Source organism: Phyllostomus discolor, chromosome 3, assembly GCF_004126475.2.
Source record: "Phyllostomus discolor isolate MPI-MPIP mPhyDis1 chromosome 3, mPhyDis1.pri.v3, whole genome shotgun sequence".
Taxonomy (NCBI): domain Eukaryota; kingdom Metazoa; phylum Chordata; class Mammalia; order Chiroptera; family Phyllostomidae; genus Phyllostomus; species Phyllostomus discolor.
Window position 1 is genome coordinate 205,664,664 of NC_040905.2, and position 19,177 is coordinate 205,683,840.

The following is a 19,177-nucleotide window of genomic DNA, read 5'->3' on the forward strand; positions in this document are numbered from 1 at the left end:
AAGAACAGTGGCCGAGTCTTATTTGCCAGTGTGTACGAGCCAGTGCTCAAAGCATGGTGGCCACCAGGTCCGGTTTATGGGAACACAAATACCCCAGGACTTTAAGTTATTAGTATCATTTTCTACTATCGAAGCTTGATTATAATTGACTTAAAAATTAATGTTAAATCAGATAAAAGCACCATTGTTATGATGATCTCTAATTAACCTTATGTCAAATATCACTATTTTTATTATGATGACAATAATTGAGTTTTTAAAAAATCCTAAAATCAATTGAAAAACAATTATCCTGAAGAACAGCAGCAGGACTAACACTGCGATGAGAACGTTCGCCACTAGGTGTCAGCCTAGGAAAAGAGGAGGGAGCTGCGCTGGCAAGTGCTTTACTTTTTCATCTAATCATCACCATAAATATCAAAACCTTAAACAAAATATTAAGCAATTAAAATTATCTACTCGAGGAATGTTTTTAAAAAGATATCTAAAATGTTGACATTTCCCCTTTGCAAAATAGTTTATAAATGGTGTTAGTTTAACCTGCATTTTTCAAGACAAGAAACATTTGTGCAGATTAGGGACATTGACTCCTAAAAGGAAACCAGCTCAGTTTTCTTCTGAAATGCCCTGAAATTGTATGTAACACGGACCATATGGTAATCACCGCTGCGGGGAGCGGTCAGAGGAAAGAGCATGGCTGCTAGAATCAGGCAGATGGAGGGTTCGAGTCCTGGCTCTGGCACTTCTTAAAAAGTGACATAACCATTCCTTGCCTCAGTTTCTCATCAGTATAATGGGGCTACACCACTCTCTCCATGTGGGCATTATAAAAATCAAATAATGGAATACAGGTAAACAGTCTGGCTTATAATCTAATGCTTCATATGTTTTCTTTTCTTTGAGACTTTGAGTCTTAATGATTTAACAAATCTGTGTTCCGGCTCCCGAACAACGAAAGACATTATAACTAAGGACTGCTATACTTCAGTTACATGGATAACTACAAAGCACCTTCCATGTATCAGGCTCTGTGCTCGGGATGCACGAGTAATCACAACACTCCACTCCCTTCGGGAGTGGGCTCCATCTCTTTGTGAGGACAGTGTAGCACTGAATGTGATGCATATTTCTGAGGATGTATCCACACTCCATAAAAAAATCATTGTGGATGCATGTCCAGTGAGGGTAGGAGAAAGGAAATTTACAATTTTGCCCTCTAATCATCATGAATCCCATAATATCCTCCACAGAACAAACCCACTATCACTCCATTTTATGTTCCTGAGCCTCTACTGTGTGCTGGGGTAGAAGAAAGAATGAGACAAATCCTGTTCTTAAGGAGCTCATAGTCTGGCTCTGTACATGAAGTCATAAATCGCTGTTTTAGGCTCTGAATTGTTAAATGTTACCACTGCTTGAAAATGGACCAGAAAGGTTTCCTTTTCAGAGTCTCATTAAAAAAGTAAAAGACCTAAAATGACATTAGCTGACTTAAAACACTGTAACAGCAACTGCTTCTCTTCGACACAGCTTCCACAAAGATACCACATTTAAAATGGCCACAACAAAATCAGCTTACTCCATTAATACGCTTGCCTCTTGTATTTTCCAAACTAGAACTGAGTATTTACTGCACATAACGATTTCACAGTCAGATCCTAACTGCCTCTGGTTGGCTTCCATGCAGCTGCCATTGTGCCTTTGTTTGATATTTACACATTCACGGGTGGCGATTGTGTCAGATTCTTCTTCTCATGCTCTAAGATGAAGCTGTGGATGCCTTTTCAAAAGTTAATCATCTACACGGTGCAACACTGAAACGTGACCACCAGTCTTACTGATGCATAGCACAGGAAAACAAGTATCATTCATTTGTTCATTCAGTCATTCAAAGCACATTTAATGAGCACCTACTAATCTCTGACTACGTCAGGGAGACCAAGGAGTATAAAACATGGTCCTGTCCATGGGAACAAGGTAAGAAGGCAGCCAGATTATTAAATGAGATCAAGAATTCCTAGAATTTGAAGCCTAGGATTTCCTCTGGATGGTCTAAGATACACTGATTGTGTTTTACTTTTTGAGCATTTTAGAACACATGAGAATTTAATTTTCATCATATTTAGTGACGCTCTTTGAAATCGTCCAGTGAAGCTTGATCATAGTGTTTACGCAGATTTCCTGCCAGTTCCCATCTCTCACTTAAGGACCTACTTTTTTACTTGGGCAGTCTGCTCCTAAAACTATGGCTCTCTGTTCAGCCATCACACCCTGCGTGGCTCCAAGGTGCCAGGACTCCTGCCTGTGCTCCCAGGCACCCAGACTCTGCTCCTGAGCCACACCGGCATCTCTGGGAGGTGGACAGTGGAGATCTGGTGCCAGTATCGGACAACAGTCATCTTATCCCAATAGGTAAACAATGTTCTGATGAAACAAAGATTCTCAATGATATTTTCTCTTATGCATTTAAAAAATGGACTCTAATGCATTTCTTAATTTTAAACCCTTGGTACCTACCACCCTCTATAGCCTGTAAGTACTGATGAGCAATAACATGAATGAATAAATAACAAATATTGAAGGGGATAATTAAATATGTGATTTCTTTTTTTAAGATTTTATTTATTCATTTTTAGAGAGAAGGGAAGAGAAGGAGAGAGAGGGAGAGAAATATCAATGTGTGGTTGCTTCTCACGCACCCCACACTGGGGACCTGGCCAGCAACCAAGGCATGTGCCCTGACTGGGAATTGAACTGGCGACCCTTTGATTTGCAGCTCACGCTCAATCCACTGAGCTACACCAGCCAGAGCTAAATATGTGATTTCTTACAAATCCTTTACGCGTCATTTGAGATAGATGCCAAACTTTCGCAGTTACTTCAGAAGGTAGGAATAAATAGGCCAGAACCTCACTGTTTTCTGGACAGTTTCAGGGAGTCGGACACTTGTTGAACAAGCAGGGCCACCACCATGCTGGATGTGGCCGTCACATTCTCCTGCTCTTCCTCCTGGCCCTTCTGGTCACCCAGCAATGGTTACTGTCATTTAGTTGATATCTACTATCAACAAAAACATTGTGCTGAGTTTTACATACATAATTGTTACTTTCCTCAACAGTCCTATAAGATTGACATTATTTCCACTTTAGAAATGAAAAAACTGAGCTCAGAGAAGTTAAGTGCCTTCCCAGGTCATGTTCTGGCAGATGTCGGAGCCAGGATTACAGCCCGGGTGAATCCAAAGATCAAACTCTTTCCATCACACTTGGTAGCCTCTTTAGTCATTTAGAGCCACAGAGCTATGGGTCCCCCAGATCCTGGTGGTGGGAGCACCTTGTCCCTCGCTTCAGCCCCAGGACATGATCTTGACTCGAGATGAACACTGAAATGAAAAAATGGTGGCCGGTAAGTGAGTTACCAGCCCCTTCTCTTGTCCACTGCAGACTTCTGCTGTCAACGCATCTGTTTAGCTCAGGCCTATAGGATGAGCTACAATTCCCTGCCTGCTTGCCTAAAATAAACTGGAAAATAAGAAAATCTTTTACAAACCTTTCCTACAGAACATCTACAGATACATATCCACGCTTCACAAGCACACCCCTCTCCACTTAAAAACAGCCTGCGCTCTGTGTGAAAACAATTTGGTGATTCTTCAAAGAGTTAAACATAAAATACCACATGGCCCAGCAATTCCACTTCTAGGTATATACCCAAAAGAATTGAAAACAGAAACTTAACAGATACTTGTACAGGAATGTCCATGGGAGCATTATTCACAACGGTCAAAAGGTGGAAACAGCCCGTGTCCAACAACAGATGAACAGATAAGCAAAATGTGGTGTATGCAGACCACAGAATATTATTCAGCCTTAAAAATGGATGGAGTTCTGACACATGCTACAGTGCGGATGAACCTGGAAAACATGTGAAGTGAAATGAGCCAGACACAAAAGGACAAACGTGGTATAATTCCACTTATAGGAAACATTTAAAATAGGCAAAATCATAGAGATGAAAAGCAGACTAGAGGTTACCAAGGGCTGAGGAAAGAGGGAGTGGGGAGTTATTGCTCAATGGATACAGAGTTTCTGTGATACAACATTGTGAATGTAATAGTGCCACTGAATAACATACTTAACAATGGTGAAAATGGCACATTTTATGTTATGTATATATTTTTCACCATAGTTTTTTAAAAAGCACGGGCCCTGGGAAGGATGTGGGTCCGAGGCCCCGCTCTGCCCCCGCCAGCCCGCGTGGAGAATCTCTGCGCAGCGCAGAGGCACCCAGCCCCTTCCAGGCCCCACCTGAGCTCTCCTTCCCCTGCTTTCCTCACTTCCTCATCTCTCGTCTTGCTGCGCTGCACCTATTGTTTTAAGATTTCTCAAACCTTATTTTTAGCACCAGATGGAGGCACAAATCTCGTATCTCATATCTGCTCTGGGTATCCTTTGCTTGCCTAAGTTGGGGGCAGATAGCGCACCCCGTGACGGGTTCTTAATTCTTTCCATGTCTAGCTGCTCCGAGGCCAAGTCAAAGGGAATTTGCTTCCTTACCACTTGGTGACAAGTCGGCACCCACAGTCAGGATCCTGCACGCAAGGCTTGTATTTCTGCACGCAGAAGACTTCAAAATACAGCATTTCAAAGCTTTATTCATAAAGATGACTAGTGGATTATTAATTAGAATACCAAAAAAATTGGAAATAATCTAAATGCCTAACATGAGAAAGTAGTTACAGAAATTATATCTGTAGCTATGTAAAAATGCATATGATGTAGTATTAAATGGAGGAGAAACAAACTTTTAACTTAGATTTGATAGCAACCATATAAGAACTCTGCATAATGAAAAATAATTAAAAAGAATATACAAAAGGTAGTTGAGGTACTTTTGTTAGTTCAGTGGGACTAGGGTGATTTTAATTTTTTTAGTTTCTAAGTATTTTTCTATTGCCTATTACACTAAAAACACATATAAATACTTTAAAAAAACCCCCATGAGATCAATGGTGTTACTCAACCAGGAGACAGATACACATGGTGTTTTTCTGACCTGCTCCAACATAGCCTTGTCCATTCATGCTTGAAAGCCGGGCTATCAATCTGCTTTTATCTTAACTTCTCTGTCTTCAGAGGGTTTTAGGTGGATAAATATGACTCAGCAGAATCATGTGCAAGATCAGGAGCTGTAAGGTACCCATAGCTGCATGTGGAAGCCGGGCCTCCTGGGATGAACTGAGCAGGCAGGACTGGGGGAGCTGGCTGCTGCCCGTTCAGCCTCCTTCGCAGACGCTGTCACCGTGTGTTGACTGCCCGCAGCCCAGCATTCCCTCCCAGCGGGCAGGGGCTGTGCTCCATTCATCCTGGGGATGCCCAGCCGGTAGGCTGGCCTAGAGGGAGCCACACGAGCTTGTTGACTAAACAACTCTCAGAGTTCCATTTACACTGGCCTTCTCACAGACACTGGCACAGAACAGGATGCATCTTAAAGCGCCCATATCCATCCGTCTGCTCTCTGCTCTAACGTTTACCAAGGGCCTGCAGTGGACAGACTCGGGAACAGGCACCTTCACACGCACTGAGGGCAGCTCCGTGTAACATGAGCTATGAAATAAGAAACTCCGAGCAGAAATAGGGATGAAATTGGAAGACATAAGTCTATTTTGAGAAGTTCTTTAAAACTAAGGCCACTGTATTATGTCTTTCAAAGAGAGGGCAGTGGGATAGTCATATTAAGATTTCGCGATGATATAATTTTAAACAAAGGAGAAGTAAAAGATTCTCTTTAAAATTCATTTGTTCCTCAGAGGCAGGAGAAAGGGAAACTTTTAAGGCAAATTCAAGAAGCACACTGCTGTACACATCCTCCAAAAGTTGCCATCTTCTACCAAGCTGAGAAAGGATCCTTGGCCTAGCAATTAAAATCACTTGTATTTTATTCCCTTCTTGCCAAAAAGGACCCCAGCCCTAACTAGTTAATCCTTAACACACTCTGCTACTCCCAGAGTTGCCTGGCAACTGCTAGGAGGCGTGTCAGAGAGCAAGAAAGGCCTAAATAAATGAGCTGCAGCCTGGGCTGCCGCTTGACATGGATAAAGGGGTTTTTTTTTTTACCCCGAATGGAGCTGCCTGGCTGCTTGTGGTTCTGTCATTTAAGTGGAGATGAACAAGTTGGCTTGGCTGATATTGTTAAATATCTTGGGCTTTGCACCTTATATTCTCCAGGTGACTGAAAAATGGGTCACGTGCCCTGTGATTTGCAGACACTAGCCTCTGCCAGGCGGCAGCAACCTAAAGCCTAAAGAGAGACAGGATGCAATGTGTGCACACTGAACAGAGACCGAGGGCCAGCCCCCAGCCTCACGAACTTCCCTGTCCCTTTATCTTTCTCACCCATCCTTCCATGCACTGTTCCCAAATATACTCATTGACGCCTACACCCATGCTGTGACCCATGCCTGGCGCGGGAGCGCAGAGAGAAGAGAGTTATAAAAGTGGAACATGTGGAAACCAGAACAAAGACAGGCGAGAGGGTATGGTGGAAGGAACCTGGGTGTTGGAGTCAGGCTGACCTGAGTCTGCCTCCTGGCTCTCCCACTGACCAGGAAGTCACCTGCCACCTGAGCCTCTATCTCCCACTTGTAAAATGGACACTAAGGGGCAGTGGTAGGGGATTGCTGAGATCACAGGTGGAGTAACTGAGGTGAACTGAGCTCTGACCTTGGGGGAGGCTGCTGAGCAGGTAGGAGAGGTGGCTGTTGCTGGACACCCCTCCTGTCTCACTTTGTGTCCCTCAGGAGAGCCCTCTGAAATCATTCCCTGGACCCTGAAGGGAGACAACACCCTGGGACAAGTACAGGTCCCCAGCAGAAGGTGCTGATGGAGGCAGCAGGTCAGTTCCTGTCAGCTCCTGGCGTGCGGCTGGGCCTCAGCAGAGGGGCCATCTTCTTCTCTCCCAGGCAGGGGAAAGAAAGAAAAAAAGGCCAAGGAGCTGTAACTGTCAAGCGAACTATGGGTGGTGGAGTGGGAGCTGCCTACCCATCTCTGCCTCTTCAGCTGGGGCTCGCCCCTGCTCACAGAGCTGGTGGGCCCTGAGGGGCTCAGCAGAACTGGACCCCACACTGCCCCATGAGCAGCATGGAAAGGAGCACCGTCAAGTCTATCATTTCGTAAAACCAAACCTCTGTGACGCAGCAGCAACCTGAGTCTGATAGCTGCACCTACGGGCCCAGGGTGGGAAGCCGCACACCACGCCAGGTGTGGCACCCAGCACGGCCCTCCACCTTGGACTGCTGCTCAGACCCTGCCCAACAATCTGCCTCAGAGGCGCTCCGTCTGGCCACCACCTGCTTCTGCCACCATCTTTCTCCCTCACCGTATATATCAAAGGCCTTCAATGTACTCAGTCCTTTGACCCAGTCAAACCATGCCAGGAGTTCTGCCTAAGGAAATTATTCGGGGCATGCATGAAGACCCATCTAAAGATGTTCACCACAGTGTGGTTTAAAATGACGAAAGGTGACTGGCAAGTGAAAGGAGCAGCGCTGGGATGGGCCTCGGCGCTGATTTCGGGGCACAGAGACTTGGTCAAAGTCTCTGCGAGTGGGGCCCGGGCTGCCCTTTGAAGAGCCCCAGAGGCAGTTCTGATCCACAGCCAAGGTTGTGAACCCTTGCAGTCACCTGATAGGATATGTGTGGCCATTATAGATGATATTTGAGGACAATTTTTATGTGATATAAATAAATCCTTGTAACATACTAAAGGCAAAACCAAATAACCGCGGACTGGACTGCTTTGCCAGTAATTTCTTAACTGCCTAAAAGTAAAAACCCCAAAGCAAAAACCAAATGAAATGAAAAACCCCCCAAACCCTAGAACCTGGGTAACATGCTAACATGATAACTTGCTAACATGTTATCATAATTCCAAATGATAGAATTATGGGTGTTTTCTCATTTCAAGGCCTCTTCTTAGCAAGAGCAGATGTTTCTATAATGAGGGAGACAACGAAAAGACAAGTGGCCTGGGGAGGCTGCCCTACCCCCTCAGCACTGGGCTGCCTGCCACCTGGAGGCTCGTCCAAGACACCACTCCCCACCCCACCCCCACGTGGCCAGTGCCCCCATGCTTTACCCCTTTTTGCACTCTCATGGGCTTTGTGGTCATTATTTTAATTACTTCCCCAAACAGTCTTGTATGGGAAGTGTTATATACCATTTTCTGGATGGGGGGAATTGGCTAGCATTAAATCTATGGTGTAAAAACCATCTACACAACGTGGTGATGATGCTCAGAAAATTTTAGGCCCTCTGGCTTCCCTCTTGGCCTCAGAAAAAAGCCATTTGTACAGATGAAATGGGACTGAAAGCATGACAAATCTGCCATATTTAGGTGATTCTAAGATGCACATTTCTTCACGTTGTAACATCTCTGAAATCTGGACGTGTCTTGCAGTTGACGGCACCTTCAATTACAATTGGCAGCGTGCTTTTCTCTTACGGGTACATAGAATAATGGTACACCTTATGACTGAACAGCTTACACTCAGTGAAACGCACCATGTCTACAACCAAACCCATCATCCTATCCTCACAGTGCTACTTTTAATGGCTATATAGTATTCTATCACAAGTATTTACTTAACCAGTTACCTACTATGGACACTTAGCCTGTTTCATGTTGTGACCATTATAATACTGCTACTGGGACACCTTTGCATTAAGCTTTCTCTTTTTCTGCTTTGGCCATCATCATCCTCTTCCAGGTCCAAATCTTGAGAAACATTTTGACACTTCTTAACCTTTGTCTCCATATTTTATCTATTACTATACTCATCTAGTCATTTCTTCCTCATTGTACCTTTTCCTGGTGTAACCACCAGAGGACTCTTTTCTGAGCTCAGCCAAGAGCCCTCTGTCTCTGCTTACAGCTCCCCTTTCTACCCATCACTATATTACTGTCCAAACACGACTTCAGTCATACAACATCTGTGCTAAAAAACTTACACCCCCTACAGGGTGAAGTGCATGCTCCTTGCCTAGGACCCAAGGCTCTGTTAACCTTGGCTCCAAGCTCTCCTGCAGTCCCATCTCCCCACCGGAACCCCTGACTGCAGACAAAGCAGCCAAGAGGGGTCCTGCCTCCAAGCCTTTGCTCACTGAGTTCGCTCTACACCTACTACATGAAGGGATTCTGTCTCTCTTTTCCCCAAACCTTACCCATCAGACCCAGGTCAAGTTTCAGTTTTCCTATGTTTTATAATGCATTTGATACTTACAACCAACTGGAGATACAGAATAATAATAATTCTTACTTCCTTTTCTTTAAAAAAATTTTTTATTCCTTACCCAAGGATATTTTTTTATTGCTTTTACAGAGAGATAGAGCGAGAAAACATCAATGTAAGAAACATCAATTGGTGCCTCCCATATGTGCCCCAAATTGGGATAGAACCCACAACCTCAGTATGGGCTCTGACCAGGAATCAAACTTGCATCCTTTTCCTCTACAGGGCAATGCTCCAACCAACCGAGCCACCTGGCCAGGGCTTATTCTTTATTCTTGCTCAAGGTCGTACAACTTAGAAGTACAGAGACACGCTTTAAACTTCAGGGGTTCCATCTTCAAATTCAATGCCTTTCAAAGCCAAGTGCAAATACAACCATAAACTCTCGAGAAGCAACTTGTGCCCCAATCACATACCCAGCAATAAGTAGCAAGATTCAACAGCCTCTGGACTGTAGGCAGGTACATGACAACCATGAGATCGCTGTAAGAGTGGAGATATTTCACGTCTTTCAGTTCTCAGCAGCCCAAGGAAAGGACTGAGCCGGTTGTCTCATTTTAGAGATGGGAAGACAACAGAATTCTCCTTGATTTTTACCAGCTCTCAAACCAGCCACACCATCTTGACTGGTCTGGCCAAGCCCAAGTCAGGGCAAAGAATCAGGACCATGTCACTTGGTGACAAGCAACACATGGGGAACTTGCTCTAAACTGAAGGGAGTATTTCTTAGGAAGCAAAAAGAGTACATCCCTTCCCTCACGTGACCATGACATTGCTGAAAGTTGGGGTGGCCTAGAAAGTCAGGTCTATGTGCTGGGTGGAAGACGAGGCACAGGGAGGAGAGTGGCATTTGGTTCCCCTAGTGGCCACTCCCTCAGCAGCCACTTCACAGAGAGTACGCCCTGGCTGCAGGAAAACCATGCCGTCGGCTGTTACTCTGTGTCTTCCTCAACATGTGACGCAGTCACAGCAACATAAAACAGACTCAGCCTACAGCGGTGAGACACCCCGCCTCCCACTAGGCTGGCCGTGGCTGCCATTGGTCTCACCTGCTCAGGGGGGAGCCCTGTGCCCCTGAGAGAAAAGGCTGCCAGCAGAGTTTCCTCCAGTGTTTTCTCCTACACAGGGGGACCCAGGTCCCTGGGCCGATTTCTCCATTCTCCTCGGCCAAGAGTAGGCTGACCAGAGGGGTATCAGACGAGGACTTCTTACGGAAGCTGGGAGAGCTGGCACTTGCCTTGGTTCTGGGGTTGACCTGATACCTTCATCTCCTAACATAACTGATGACCTCAAAGCACAGGGAGAGGGTAAGAATGAGGCAATGGGAGCTCAGAAATGTTGAGGGGCCATGGAGGCGGATAACATTACTTCCCAGTTCTCAGCATACTTTATAGTCTTTGACACCAAGGTTGCTTTGGGAGACTCTAAGCAGTGAATCCCCAGGACGCTTTACTGTCTCAAGTGTGGGCACGAAGTCCCACACAGGAAAAGGGCAGTGAGGCCACGTGGGAAATCATGAGCTTCGAGACCAACGGGCTCCTCCCCTGCTTAGCAAGTCAGGGCTCTTCTCTGAGCCTCAGTTCCTGCCTTTGTAAAATGGAGATGACTATCGCTACCTCAGTCTCCCTGGGACTCCTCAGTGAGGGCAGGTGTGCGTGAAGGGCCGGGCACTGTATTAACACGCAGGCTATGCAACTATCCGGGGAGGGGAGCGGCTTTAACATTCGCCGGAGCAGTTAGTGCTTCACACGCGGCCGGCCTGGGGAGGACACTCCCCCAGGTGCCACCGAATACACCACACAATCTCTTCTAGGTGACTTCAACAGGTAGGTAAGTTTTCTTGCAGTCCCTGGGGTACGTTTCTTAGCCCTGACCAAACACAGGTTAGTAACAAGCCGGGAAGTTACTCACTGGCTCAATCTTCAGAGCGTTTCGGTAGCTGCCAAAGAAAGCAGCCTGGGCCTTGAGGAAGGCTCTGGCCACGCCATCGCCAGTGGTGGTGGAGACCTTCTTCAGCCGGCTCTTCAGCGAAGAGATCTGGTGACCGAGAGAAAGGAGACACAGGTTGAGGGCAGGGTGGAGGGAGGATGGCTGGCTAAGAGCTCCAGAAGATCCCTGGCCAGGGGACTCATTTGATACCTCGGCTGCTGGGAGAGCAAAAATGCATTCAGCATTAGGGCAGATTTTTGACATTTAAATGAATGTTGCTTCTATTAGAGCACATCTAATAAAAACACAAACAAAACCACTTTCTAAGCAGTTACAATGTGCCAAGTAAGCTTCACATAAAATTTCTAATTTATCTTTCAACCATCCTGCAAGGAAGAAATTGGTGTTCCCATCTTCCAAGGGTGAAACAGTCTCAGAGAGGGTAGGTCACGTGCCTAGAAACAAGCCTCAGAGGCGGCCAAGTTGGAATGTGAATGGAAGCCTTGTCATCGTTCCCAAAACTACACACAGATTTTAGCTCCCATTCCATTTCCTCTTCAAATTACTTACAAATATTAGAAATAAGTGACTTATTTACAACACTTAATATATTATAATACAATAAGTTAGTAAGTGTTATTACATAGCTCACACATTTTACTCTAAAGATACAGTAGCGGCTTATAGAGAAGCACTCACGGGTTCAAAGAAAATAGATTAAGAAAGCCGTGGCAATCGGAAAAGTAGCCAGGAATAGATTTAGTATATAAAGATAAGCCAGACGTCCTACAGAGTGGCTAGAAATGAAATTTTGACTTAACAGTCTCCTAGTGGTCAAGGCAAAAAGGCATACACAAGAAGTTGGGCAATCCTTGTGTCCACGTATTACAAGCAAACCAGTTACCCAACTGAACACAGATTTTCCTCAAAGTGAGAGCTACATGAGATTCCTTCTGCGAGTCCGCAGCGTAGGAATGACTACAACACGATGGCTCTTGCCCCCCACTCGGCTTTGTTTCTAATAGGGCCTTCACTCATCTCAGGACGCCACACCACGCGACGTCTGGGAACACCATGCATACGCTGTTCCGTGTAAAAGGTGCTGCTGGCTCTGTGTCGTGGGGTGGCCTCAAGTCATCCATTTACTCAACAAATATGATTTTCTGTGTTAGGTGTTGAGGATGCAACAGTGAACAAACCAGACATAAGCTCTGCCCTCACTGAGCTTCACTCTCGTGAGGGAAACGCCAGGACTGTGACGAACCCTGACCGAGCTCACCAAGGAGCTCAAGGGAGGCTTCCTGGGGGGCGACAGGCTTGCAGTGAGACCCAGAGGATGAGTGGAAGGAGCCGCCTCGGCCAAGAGGGAGGAGCAGGGCACCGAGCACGGGGAATAGCATTCTCGAAGACCTGTGGTGAGCAGAGTTCTGCAAACAGAAAGGGCTACGGCTTCAGTGGAGACAGAGAGGGGGCACGGCTTAAAATGAGGTGACTGCGGGGGTCGGAGGAGCTTGTGAGTACACCACGGAACTTTTTCTTCTAAAAATGTAAGGCCAATGGCTGTTTTTAAGCCCACAGGTGACATAATTCAGGAATCAGGGGCTTGGATAAAGGACTATCTAATGGCTTGACATTATTTAAGGATAAAATTTAGGATAAAATTTAAGAATAAAATAGAAAATTAGATTCAGGTGGTCCACGACTCATCTACCAATTTTTAATATGAATGACGGATGATCATTTTCGGGGGCACAGGTTCCATAGCTTTCCTCGGAATCCTAAAGGTGCCTGGGAGCCAAACAAAAAAAAAAACATGTTAAGAATCACTGATCTGGGATGGACTGCACATACCTTTAGAAATGCTCCATGAACACTACTTCTTACTACTAAGCTTCTGATAAGGGATTTTAATAGCTTATTAAAGTAGACATATCTTACATACCATAAAATTCATTCATCTAAAGTGTACAGTCCAGTGGTTTTCAGTGACAAGGTTGTACAACTATTACTGTTATCTAGTTCCAGGATGTGTTCATCATCCTGGAACTAGGATCTCCCCTCATCTTACTGGTAGTCACATCTTATTCCCCACCAATCCTTCTCCTCCCCTCCTCCCTCAATTCACTCCTAGGTAGCCACTGATCCACTTCCTGTCTCTATGGATTTGCTTACTCTGGAGTCCCATAAGATGTAGGTAATCTTTTGTGACTGGCTTCTTTCACTAAGCATAATGCTTATTATGAACCGGGTTCATCCACGTTGTAGCACTTATCAATACTTCATTCTTTTAGCTGAATAATACTTCATAGCTGAAACATTCCACTCTAAAAATATAGTGTGTTTGTTTATTTATTTATTTATTTATTTACTCATCAGTTGATGGGCATCTGGGTTGTTTTACCTTTTGGCTATTATAAGTAATGCCGCTATAAATATTCATGTGTAAGCGGAAGGACACATGGACCAGTACTTAGCACACAGTAGGCCCTCCATTAGTGTCTACTGAGTACAGGGGGAAAATCCTGAGTTGCTGCTGAGCAGGTGTGCCACATGCTGACAGTCAGCCGCGTGCAGACAGGACTGATATCCTCCTCTGGTAAGTCAGAAGTGACAAGATACCCATGGAGAGGGTGGCTGTCCTGTCTCTGGTTGGAGGCAGGCTAAGAAATACACTTTTCCTCCGGAAGCAGTTTGGATTCTGTCTCAATGTCGGAGTGTAAATGCCTGGTTTATTGTGACCTCCCTTACTCTGGGACACAGGAGCTCCTGCACCACAGCGGTGGGCACCCATGAGGGGCAGCGCAGGCCGTGGCACCCGGGCAGGCTCTGCTATGGACTTTCAACTTGAAATAGAGATGCAAAAAGACACATGCTTTATTAAGGTGTTAAAAACATGGCCCACTCCCCACCATCCAAATAATAAAAACCCTGCCCCTCCCGGGGACTTGGGTGACATTTCCATCCTTTGAAATTGTGCAAGCCACTGTCGCTCTTCTTCTGGCTCTTCAAAGGCCTTGGGCCACCTGCGCCTCAGATTATTCCTCACTTAACCTTCCCTGGCCTTTCCTGTTCATTCGGGAGGTGTTTAATTACCTTGGATTCACAAGCTGCACTTCAGGTGAGCCTCTCCTAATGGCCTCATTACCATTTTACACAAAGGGGTAGTTGCTGATGGTAACTGAGCAAATATGAGCGTGCCTTCCCACCCGCCCAGCCGGTCTGAAACCAGCCAAGGGGTCCTGAGCTTTTGGTGCCCCCGTGACTACTTAGGCCAAGACTTCTGAAGCTCTCCCCTCACTCGGCATGGCGGAGAAGCTTTTGTCAGCACTTCAAACTTGGAAACTTCAAGTAGATGCGCATCTGATAACTGGTGGTAGCGTTTTGTCCTTTAAATAAAACCAAGGGAAGAAAATCTAAGGCTTAAATAACCCAAAGTCATACATCTAAAGCTGAACTTGCTCTGAGTACTCCTGAGGGTCCTGATCAGATAATTAACACCAGGGTTCATCAGGCTTAAGTTGGGAGTGACGGAAATGCTGATGAGGATGGCTTCCTCCTTCAATCAGGTCTCCTCAGAGGCAGGAGGAAAACAATGGGAACGGAGTACGGAACTGAATTCATTAGCCTCTCCCATTGGGTTACTGCGGCATCACCCAACCACTCTCGGAGGCCAGATTCGGATGCTGGATGCCATACCTCTCTTTCCCTTCCCACAACCATTTTCACGTTTTATCAACACCACCCTAAGTATGTCCTGAACCCACCCTGTCCCCGCAGAGCACATGACCTTGGACCTCTGCTGTTCACCTCCATCCACCCTCTCAGGACCAGGCTGGGGGGTGGTTTCCTAGATGGGTTCTCTGTCTCCAGTTTCCCCTCAATGCCATCCCGGAGCTGTCCTAGTCATCTCAGGAAAATGTGAATCTGATCATTTCAATCCCTTCCTCAAAATCCTTCAGTGCCCTCAGCCTGGGCCACCAGCTTCTTCGGAAAAGCGACCCAATTCCTCAGAGCAGTCTGCAAGGCTTTCCTCAGTTGGCCTCGCTTTCCGCAGCCCCACTTAGAGTTTTACTAGACTGGTACCGAATTTCCATTTAGAGGCACAAACAACTCTTCAGCCCATACATGTGCCAACAACTTAGATGGAACTGTCCCTTGTCCCTTTCTCTTCTGCTTGCGAGTATCTCTTCTCCCTTTGAAAGATCATCCATGCATCTGTCAATGGGTCCGATTAAGTATATTATATCACATCCTCACAATGAACTACTGCATAGCTAAAAAGAATGTGGCAGTACTGTGTAAACTGACATGATGTCCACAAAATATTGCCAAATGGGGGGAAAACATGCAACCTGCAGAGCAATATGTACAGCATAAAGCATTTAAAAAATTATATATGCACATAGATGTAGTATAAATCTAAAATGCCAGGTATTAAAAGCCTTAACCATGTGGAGATGCTTTCTATTTTATGGACTTTTGATTGTTTTGATTATCCTTTATAAAAAAGCATATGTTACTTTTATAATAAAGAATTTAAATGAGGTATTTTCCTTTAATAGTCAAATTAAACACTGCCTTGGGTTAAGGGGAAGAGGGAAGCCAGATGTCCCCTCATCTGTGAAGCCTTCCCTAACCCCTAAGACAGGGTTAATAACACCCTGCCTGGCCCCCGTGGGACTGCATAGGTGGCTCTCTGGTGAGCTGCAGTATCTACCATCTTTCCTGCCAGACTCTGAGTTCCCAGAAGGTCCAATAGTGCTTGACCCAGTGTAGTCACCCAGCAGTTTCTGCTGAATGAAGAACAGATGAGCAAGTGTTTTGACATCTTGCAAGGAATTTCCAGTGGCTGAGCCTCTCTGTTTGGAGGCAAGTCTAGGATCACATTCGATCATTAGAAGAAAGTGGTCTCAGTTGGGAAGGGCTGGGGGAGAAATTGACACTCATTCTTTCCCCTCCTGCAGGAGGCCATCATTAGGATGCAACCAAAATTGCAAGGAAAATGAAGCCGTGGGTGCTGAGTGAGTTAAAGTGGACAGCCAGGCCAGTCTTACATAGCACGGCATATGCAATGTGTCTGGTCGTAAATGCAGTGTTCCCCACTCCCACTCCACCCTGTACCTGGCTCCTGTGTCACCTGGTCACTGTAGGCTCCACCTCTCAGGTCTCTCGCTTCACCCGTTACTCTATTTCCCTGCATTCTACATGCAGGAGAGCACAGAGCTTGAATCACATAAGCCTAAGTCTAACAGTAGAAACCTGGCTTTTGTTCTTTCTTAGCCTTTCTAAGCTTCAATTTGCTCTGTTGTAAAATGAGGCATCTGCAACAAACATGCACTGTGAGGACTGAAATATAATGGATGTAAAATGGAAAACTGGTATAGCAGACTGCCTAACTTTTTATCGTTAGTTCAGGTTCCATCTTTTACCTGCACTACTGCAACAGTCTTTCAACTGGTGGCCCTTCTTCCCGGTCTCATCCATCACTTGCATTGAACTATCTTCCTAAAACAACAGGTTGAATCGTATCACTCCCTTCCTCTAAAATCTGCAGCAGTTCCACACTGCTAACATCAAGTCCACACTCCTTGGCACAATGTCCAAGGCCTTCCATGGGCTTGGCTCAAACTCCATCTCCGATGTTGTCTTCTCTTCCATTTCAGAGACTGCAAAACTATTCCTAAGCCTGGGATATTCTTTATCCCATTCTCTATCAAAAACCTTTCTATTAAAAAAAGGCTCTGACTTTCTGTGATGCTCTCTGTCACAACAAAGAGCTCTTTCTCAGGGCACATTAGCCTGTGCCTTTGGTGTACGTCTACAGGCCCCGCGCTAAAGACGCGCTGGGGGCAGAGCTGCACAGGACCAGGGCCCAGCTCCTGACTGCCTGCAGTCAAGCTCCCGCGACCAGCCCCAAGTTAGCTTATGACTACTTCAAAAGGGGCTCTCATGTTGTTTATATCACCATCCCATTATTTAGCCTTTTATATAACCAGAAGTTTACATAGCTTGTTCCCCACTAGAATTAAAATAACTCTTGCAGTTCATATTGGCACATAACAAATGCAGAATTATTTATCACTTGGTTGTAACTTGCGGTGAAGGGGAGAGGGGTGAATGAGGATGGTATATTGTTCACCTATCCACCTCTAGGGTTCTCCTACCCATCTTTTCCCGTCAGTGTTGCCACCCTAACAACATTTAGCAGCTCCCCTATTGCTCTGAAGATAAAGACCAAAGTCCCAGCCTGGCCCACAAGGCTCTGCATGATTTGGCCACAGCCTCTTTTAGATGGAGGCTCCTGTACCCCTCACCATGGCTTTAGCCATGCCCTCTGGGCTCCAGTTGCACTGGCCTCCCTCACACCCCGAGGCCTTTGGATAGGCTGGCTCCTCTGCTTGCAGGCTCTCACCACCTCACCCCCTAGAACTCAGCACTGTCCAAGACTGTCTGCAAATGATCTGTCACATGTATTGTCCTATGTGGCAGCTGCACATGAGCACTTGAAATGTGGTTAGTGTGACTGAGGAACTGAAATGTTTATTTTATTTCATTTTAATCAATTTCAATAGTCACACGTGGATAGTGGCTTCCATGTGGAACAATGCAGTGTCCTAGATCAAGTACTACACATCCTTCAGGTCTCAGCTCAAATACCATCACTTCTTCGGCCTGACCCCCTCGGACTAGACCAAGGTGTCCCATGTTATGCTCTCATTGTGTCTCTCTTTCAGGGACACACAGCAACATGTAACGATGTATTTTCTAACAACCTAATATATGAGGGGCACTCCAAAAATCTGGAACTGTCTTCTGGAGGGCGGGCCCCTTGTAGTACAGGCTTCCCCGACTAGGTGAGTGTTCTAGGAACCCGTCTGTATCAGTGTACTAGCTGGCGTTGTTGTAAGAGGCTGCGTTTGGCTTCAATGAATTTTTTTGAAGACTTTCAATGTGTTTGTCCATTTGCTAATGAGTGATTTACAAGCACACCTGCCCACACTGTTCTGAGCGTTCAGCATTTTTAGGCCAAAAAACAGCATGATCCGGGTGCCTACCCTCCCTCTTCACCTGATCTCACCCCGAGTGACTTTCTTTTGTTTTCTTGGATGAAAAAAATCCTCAACGGGAAATGTTTTGCCAATGTGGAAGTGGCGAAACAAAAATGGCAGAAGCAAATGGAGTACTTTAAAGGTTTCTGGAGGTTAAACATGTAAGAAGAGATACTCAGTTTTTTAATAAATAAATTCTGTTCTTTTGGGCCCTCCCTTGCATATTTGTCTCTTCTATTGGACCAAACAGCACACCTCAAGTGGAGAGTCAGTTATTCTCAATGTCCGACTCAAGCCAGTGAGTGCAGGGGCCCCACTTCTCTCCCCTGGGAGCTGCATTAATTGCCCAGTGTCAGAACTGGAGTTAAAAAAATTTTTTGGACAATTCAGACACCCAGCAGCAGCTGGGAGGAGGCAATAGAATCACACTTTCTTTCCCTCTTTAAAAAACAGCCCTTACAGACTAAGGAAGATTGATTTTCTTCCTCTTCTGAATGAAGCAGGCACCAGGGCGTTGTTAATGCGACCTCCTGGAGGATGTCTGGGTCTGGAGAGTGGAGAAGGGGCTACTTCCTGCCTTGTTTTCCTGTTGTCAGGGCACATCTACATCGGCTCCCACTGCTACCTTCACTCAGGCACCGTGGCATCTTACCTACCTGTGCCGCAGTTAGTTCTTGCCTCAAATTTGAAGCAAAAAAATCTTGATGTGTAAAGGCAATCCTATCCCATTCTGTTTCCCAGTAATAGTTTCTGGGAAAACCAGAAATTTACCAGGAGAAAGGGACAGAAGCTAGCATTTATGAAGCATCCCACCAGGTACCAAATGCTATGGCAAGTGTTTTCATACTCAGCATTGTATTACAATTTCAGACAACTGGGCTAGGCAGGCACAGTCATCCCCACTACATAG

At 45.7% G+C, this 19,177-nt stretch overlaps 1 protein-coding gene across 8 annotated transcripts in view; it reads right to left on the minus strand.

Moving 5' to 3' along the window:
* The window catches only part of DENND1A (DENN domain containing 1A), a 490,983-nt gene that overhangs the window by 135,565 nt on the left and 336,241 nt on the right, over positions 1 to 19,177 (minus strand). For all 8 annotated transcript variants that reach the window (XM_036022196.1, XM_028530073.2, XM_036022199.1 and 5 more), the window contains one exon: positions 11,201 to 11,326. In XM_036022196.1, coding sequence (XP_035878089.1) covers positions 11,201 to 11,326 — 126 coding nt within the window. The remainder of the gene's footprint in view (positions 1 to 11,200; positions 11,327 to 19,177) is intronic.